Source organism: Rhincodon typus, chromosome 24 (genome assembly GCF_021869965.1).
Source record: "Rhincodon typus isolate 14 chromosome 24, sRhiTyp1.1, whole genome shotgun sequence".
In the NCBI taxonomy this organism is placed as follows: domain Eukaryota; kingdom Metazoa; phylum Chordata; class Chondrichthyes; order Orectolobiformes; family Rhincodontidae; genus Rhincodon; species Rhincodon typus.
The window spans coordinates 6,006,818-6,013,903 of NC_063355.1; the positions used below are offsets into that span (position 1 = coordinate 6,006,818).

Here is a 7,086-nt window from a genome sequence, read left to right on the forward strand (position 1 = left end):
GAAGGGTTCAGGCCCGAAACGTCAGCTTTCCTGCTCCTCTGATGCTGCTTGGCCTGCTGTGTTCATCCGGCTCTACACCTTGTTATCCCATGAACTGGAAACCAGTTTCCCCCATACCCTTAAGTCATGCATTCGTATCTCTAATCAGATTTTCACTCACACTCGCACGTGCTGTCAAACAATGTCACTTCTCACCTATAGTGTCCTGTACTATCACTACACTACCCCTTACTTCTCCCTCTTGAGTAGCTTCCTGTACCATGATCAATTAGCTCATCCACCCTGCAGCCCTCGCTCTCTTCCAAAACAAGTTGAAAGAATTTTAAACCCGTGGGGCAATTGCAAAGTCTGGGCTTCCGATCTGCTTGACTCATAATCACAATCTCCTGTACCTGAACACTTATGAAGTCTAACCCCAAGGTGTGACTACCTCCTGCTCCAAAAAAAATCCAGGCAACTTCCCCCTCCCTAGATTACAAACAGGCCATTTGGCACAACTATCTCATGCTCTTGCATTCATTCTCCATTCCTTGCTCTAAGCTGCCTATTTACCCAAGAACCAATCTCTCAGTTGTTGGCAGACAAAAAAAAGTGTCTCTGTCTGATTTACTGTTCACCAGTCCATAGACCAATCAACTTTTTGTTGCCAGCGAAATCTTTGTCAATTTACCTTCGTTCTAAATTGTACACAACCAAATTTCATCACTGCTTGTTCAAACAGTTGGTTATATGATCCCAGGCATAGGTGTTGAATTACCTGCTTTCAAACCTGTAGCAACCCTTGAACTCTTGTTTTAAAAACAGCTCTTTCTCATTTCGGTCCCCAACATAAAACAAAGAGACAGCCTTTGCACTAAGTTTGAATAGTCATCAAACATTTATTCCCAAGGAATGCATGCATCAGAGCTTATGGAAATGATGTTTTCATAGTCTTACAATTGTACAGTGTCCAGGGATACTTGAAGCTTTATGCTGTTTTACAGCACTCACTGCAAAAAGCAAGTGACAATAAATCATTCAATTCAATTTAATACATAACCTTATTTAGACAAGAATGATATTGGATAATAGAAAAGTGTTGCCCAGTACTGCAGTCCACAGAAAGCAATATTTCTATTAAAATGTAACTGTTTTTCAATGTACAGTCCCTTTAAACATTTTGAGCAGTCTTGCAGGTATAGCTGTATTTCTGTCTCTCTTTGTGCTCTTTCCAGTCATTTCTCATGAAGACAATGATTTTTGACAATACAATTTCATAATATCAGATACAGACTGTAGACTAAGAGTATCAACAGTCTATTGATGAGTGATTTTAAATGGTATCACAGCTGAGACTAATTCTGTCCACATTTAATAGTCTGCAATGATGGCTGGATATTGAAAGTGAAATTCAACTGATAAATTTTTAAGGTCCTGTGGTACAGGCCTGGTAATGGCCTCTGGGCCAGAATACCTGGATTCCAGTCCCATCTACCCTGGAGGCGTGTCCAAACACCTTGATTAAACATACTTGTACCAGAAGGATTACAACAAATTTTGTTCTTTTCTAAATGTGGAGCAAAGAAGCCACTTATAGCATCCTTACCACTACCTCTATTGAGCTCAGCTCATTAAGTGTAGATCATGGACTCCTTTGAACATCTTTCCAGTCTGCATAATTTGTCTGCTTGCCACCATACCACTATCCCTGAGGGAGCTTGCAGTGTTCTGTAACAAGTTTATAAATTTGCCTTCTCATCCAGCATGTGGATATGTAATATTGAGTACTAAATGCAAATGTATCTTTTTATGTAAATCCAATTGTTTTATTATGGCAATGATAGAAATCCACTTTTGAGCCTACGTGAGAAAAAAGGAAATCCAGGGATTTGGCAGGTAGAGTGTCAAGAGGTAAAGTGAGATTAGACTTGTAGATATTTTCTGACCAACCTGTTCAAAAGTGTTCTGACACCTCCTGGAGCAGGTGGTACTTGAACCTGGGCCTCCTGGACCAGAGGGCAGGACAATACTACTGCACTTTAAGAGTCATTGAATGCAGTATAAAGACTAACAATCAGTTGGAATGGTCTTTTTCTGTGCTGCACCCTGTGTATTTTGCTTATTGCTGTCAAATCAGAACTTCGCTTCCTTTTTAATTTTTTAAATTTTTCCATAAACCTTGTTTAGTTTAGACGTGTTCCATGTCCTCCTACATGCTAAAATTTTCATAACCATTAAATCCAATTATACGTACTGAAAAAAAAACTTCAAATGAACCTGGAATCTGATCTATTTCAACCAGAAGTTGCAGTTCCATTTAAATTGAAACTAGACAATTAATCTACTGAGTAGATTGGGATTATATTCATTGGAATTCAGAAGATCGAGGGGGGATCTTATAGAAACATATAAAATTATGAAAGGAATAGATAAGATAGAAGTAGAGAGGATGTTTCCACTGGCAGGTGAAGCTAGGACAAGAGGGCATAGCCTCAAGATTAGAGGGAGCAGATTTAGGACTGAACTGAGAAGGAACTTCTTCACCCAGAGGGTTGTTAATCTATGGAATTCCTTGCCCAGTAAGTAGTTGACACTACTCCAGTAAACGTTTTTAAAGATAAGGTAGATTTTTTTGAACAATAAAGGAATTAAGGGATATGGTGAGAACACGGGTATGTGGATCTGAGTCCACGAAAAGATCAGCCATTATCTTATTGAATGGCAGAGCAGGCTCGAAGGGCCGGATGGCCTACTCCTGCTCCTAGTTCTTATGTTCGTTTTATCTTGAGATCTAAAAGCCAACTTTAGTAAATGGTGTTCTGCTTAATCTCTGCAGCCAGGAGTCAGTTCAATATATGCCTAATACTTGCTGCTATAGCTTTGAAAAATACTTACATTGAACAGTGCAGGTTTCAGCATAATTGCAGATTGTGGCTCAGCACTTAACCTGCTTTCTTTTTGTTGCATCTTGGATCTGTTAGTATGCCAAACTATTTAAGTACCTGGTAAGTTGTTGCACTTTCTTTGAGATATAACAAGTAGTTATCTAAGTGATAGTAAGAACTGCCAATGCTGGAGTCAGAGATAAGTGTGGAGCTGGATGAACACAGCAGGAAAGCTGATGTTTCAGGTCGGGACCCTTCTTCAGAAATGGGGGAGGGGGAAGGGAGCTCTGTTCGCAACAAACGACAACACCTTCCAGTCGTGAACCACTTCAACTTCCCCTCCCACTCCCTGGACAACATGTGACACTGGAGGAGGCCCAGGATGGACAACGACACCACGTGGAAACTGGAGGAGCAGTACCTCCTATTCCCCCTTGGGAGCCTACAATCCAATGGTCTCAATGTGGACTTTACTAGTTTCAAAATCTCCCCCGCCCCAGCCCCATCCTCATCCCATGACCAGTCCTCCCTCTCATACCCGCCTCCTTGACCTGTCTGTCTTCTCTCCCACTTATCTGCTCCTCCCACCTTACTGACCAATCCCCACCACTCCCTACCTGCACTCACCTACACCATCCCACCTACCTTCCCCAGCCCCAACCCTCCTCTCTCTATTTATTTCTGAGCTCCTTTCCCCCTTCCCCATTTCTGAAGAAATGTCCTGACCCAAAACGTCAGCTTTCCTGCTCCTCTGATGCTGCTTGGCCTGCTGTGTTCCTCCAGGTCCACTGTGTTATCTCTTAGTTATCTAAGTGCTTCTCTAATCCTAAGCAAGAAATAAACTGATTTAGCAATCCACAAGTGCGTATCCTCTTAAGTGCAGGATTTATGGTCTGCCATTGTATCTCATGTTTAAAGAGACAAGTTGGTAAAGCCGTGAAATATGAATCATGCTCCTGAATCACTTTGCATTGGATTCCAATGAATAAGACCAAGGTTTCTATGTTTTCTTTCTCAGGATGAGAAAGAGAGGGCATTTTTTGCTGTGTTTGATGGCCATGGTGGAGTAGATGCTGCTGTCTATGCTGCAACACATCTTCATGTCAACTTTGCACATCAGAAAATGTTTTTGACACAGCCAGAAGAGGCGTTAAGGCAAGCCTTCAAACAGACCGATGAAATGTTTCTTCAGAGAGCCAAGAGAAAGGTGAGTGTAATGAACCTTAGCAGCATTTAGAAAGGCCAGTGACAACTTGCTCAACACCACAAACTATCTTTATTGGAGAGGACTCTTCCGTCACTTATTTTGTTTCTGTTACAAAGCCAACACAGAAGTAATAAATAATTAGCCTGTCCATTTAGATTTCAGCATGTAATAAAGCTAAAGGACTGTCAGGCAAATCAGGCTTACTTTATTATTATTTTCTTTGTTAATGTAAAGCATTTTCAGGTGGTGTTAAAATGTTGAACTTTGACTGTGATCTGACTGAAGGCAGCACCCATTTAAGGAATCCAGTTAGTAGACACTTGCTACCCGGATTTTATTGGAAGCAGGAAGTGGGGCATAGCTCAATAAGGACTAGAGGAAGCTGTTGCATACTGTTAATGTCATTAGACTAGTAATTCAGAGTCCGAAACTAATGGTTTGGGGATGTGGGTTCAAATCCCACTAATAGATAATGAAATTTGAATGCATTGAAAATCTGGAATTAAAAACTAGACTAATGATAACTATGTAACAGTAAAATAAAATCCATCTGGTTCACAAATCTCCTTGAGGAAGAAACCTTACCTGGTCTAGCCTAAACGTGACTCCAAACCCACAACAACGTGGTTGTCCCTCTGAACTGCCATTTGAAAAGACCTGGCAACTCACTCAGTTCAATGGCAATAAGTTATGGACAACAAATACCAACATCCTATGAAAGAATAAAGAGAGATGGAGAGGTCGAATGGCTAAACTTGTGATTGTGGAACAAAATAGATGCTTCTTACCAAGTTGTCATCTGTGTTGCAGAAGTTACGGAGTGGTACCACTGGAGTGGCAGCCTTGATTGTTGGCGATACACTGCATTTGGCCTGGCTTGGAGACTCTCAGGTGATGATGGTACAGCAGGGCCTGGTTGTGACTCTTATGGACCCACACAAACCTGAAAAAGAGGTGAGTGAGTCATTAAGGGAAGGTATTTTAGAAACAAAGGGAGGACTTCAGCTAAACTATGATTTCACATTTATCTGTTATAGGCACAGCTGACCAGGATTTTAAATGTCTATGTCGATTATTAGCAAAGTGAAAGTTGGGCTGACCTGTTAATTGTACAAATGAACATTAGAATGCCATTAATATAATTGTTTAATATTCATAATATAGTCTTTGCACATGAAAGTCTTAGATTTTTGTCGTGTAGGAAAGTTTTTCCGTTCGTCAGTCAAACTGGTTGCAGATGTATGTTGCTTTACACTAAAGTATCCCACCAGTGTCACCAGCTAATCAGTAGATATCAGTGGAGATGTTGGACCTGGCTTACTCTGACCTGTACAAAAACAGAAGTTGCTGGAAAAGCTCAGCAGGTCTGGCAGCATCTGTGAAAAAAAAAATCAGTTAATGTTTCGGGTCTGGTGACTCTTCCTCAAACTTCAACAGACCCTTACTCTGTCCTGTGTCTGACTGTTTGCTTCTAAATTATATGTTGTTTTAACTTTTGCTTTGGGCAAATTTTGTTGGCTATCCCTGTCTGAATTATTCTGTTTTAGAGTGAGAAACAGAGGATTGAAGATCTTGGTGGATGTGTGGTATTTCTGGGATGTTGGCGTGTAAATGGAACTCTTGCTGTTTCAAGAGCAATTGGTGAGTATATGCCGGAGCGCTGTACATAAGACCTACTGAATTTAGCAGTTGGTCATCTGCGTATCAAAGCAACAAATAGACAAAGCAGTTGGAGAACCCAACACTGATTAATTTCTAGTCCCATGTTTCCACTTTATATTTAAATCTTACACAATCAACAAACCGACAAATCCTAGCATCCAAAACACACAGCTTCTGTTAATTATCTTTTATGTGATATCTTTACACGATGGACTTAAACTTTCCCACTTATGCTGGAATTAATTCTTTGACATTGGGCATATGTAAGTGCAACTTTTTAAAATAAAAATAAAATACTGCAGATGTTGGGAGCAAACAAAATGCTGAGAAGCTCAGGCCTGGCAGCATCTGCAGAGAGAAACGGTTAAATGTTTCGAATTCAGTGACTTCATTGAACATTTATGAGCATTACTGTTAATTGCCAGACGGTTGTTAAAGTGAAGTTAAAGATTGATCTGTTTCAAATTATTTCATTTTGCTCAAAGTCTAAAACTAATTTTATAAGAAGGACAAAGTAGCATGTTATGCGTATGTTCAAGTTTTGTTCAAGCTTCTCTGGGGAAGATGTGACTCATTCTCAACAGGAAGGGACTGGACACCTGGGTTTTCTGATTTGTGCCTTATGTAAAACCAGCAACTTGCATTTATATAGCACCTTTAACATCTTCTGTTAGACATCAAATGCTGTTTTGTTGGAGCTGCACGATACATGATTTGACACCAAAGAATAAAAGATATTATGCCAGAGATGGATTTTAAAGAGTATAGATGGAGACGGTTGGGCTGAGAATTGCTCAGTTTGAGTGTCAGGGCAGCTGAAGGCGTAGCAGCCAATTTTGGAATTATTAAAATTGGGAATACATAAACAGCCAAAAATGAGAGTGCAGAAATTTCAGAGGTTCATAGGAGTTGAGATTGGGAAGGAATGAGTCATGAACAGATTTGAAAATTGGATGAAAATTTTAAAATGAAAGCATTTGGGGACTGGACATCATTGCAGCTCACTGAGGACAGAGGTGATGGGTGAACGAGAAAGTTAGAACACAGGAACAGGGAAGAGCTTAATTTTGTGAAAGGTGCAGAGTGACGGGTCAGTGAGGAGAGCACTGAAATAGTTGAGGCTGGAAGTAGCAAAGGCTTGAGTGAGAGTTTCATCAGTAGAAAAGATGGGTCATGTTGGAAATATGAAGTTGGGGTTGTTGGTGATGGAGGATAGTGTATCACAAGCTTACCTTGGGGGTCAGTAAGGACTCAACTTGCATACTATCTGGTTCTCCCTCTGACATTAGTCAGGGAGAGAGATAGATCTGATGGAAGCTCTGTTTCTGATGGAAGCTCTGTTTCTGATGGAAG

The 7,086-nt window shown here is 40.5% G+C and overlaps 1 protein-coding gene across 1 annotated transcript in view; it reads left to right on the forward strand.

Annotated features, from left to right (window-relative positions):
* Positions 1–7,086, forward strand: part of ppm1f (protein phosphatase, Mg2+/Mn2+ dependent, 1F) — a 75,428-nt gene that overhangs the window by 58,862 nt on the left and 9,480 nt on the right. Inside the window, exons 4-6 of the mRNA XM_020527288.2 lie at positions 3,883–4,071; positions 4,882–5,025; positions 5,619–5,712. Coding sequence (XP_020382877.2) covers positions 3,883–4,071; positions 4,882–5,025; positions 5,619–5,712 — 427 coding nt within the window. The remainder of the gene's footprint in view (positions 1–3,882; positions 4,072–4,881; positions 5,026–5,618; positions 5,713–7,086) is intronic.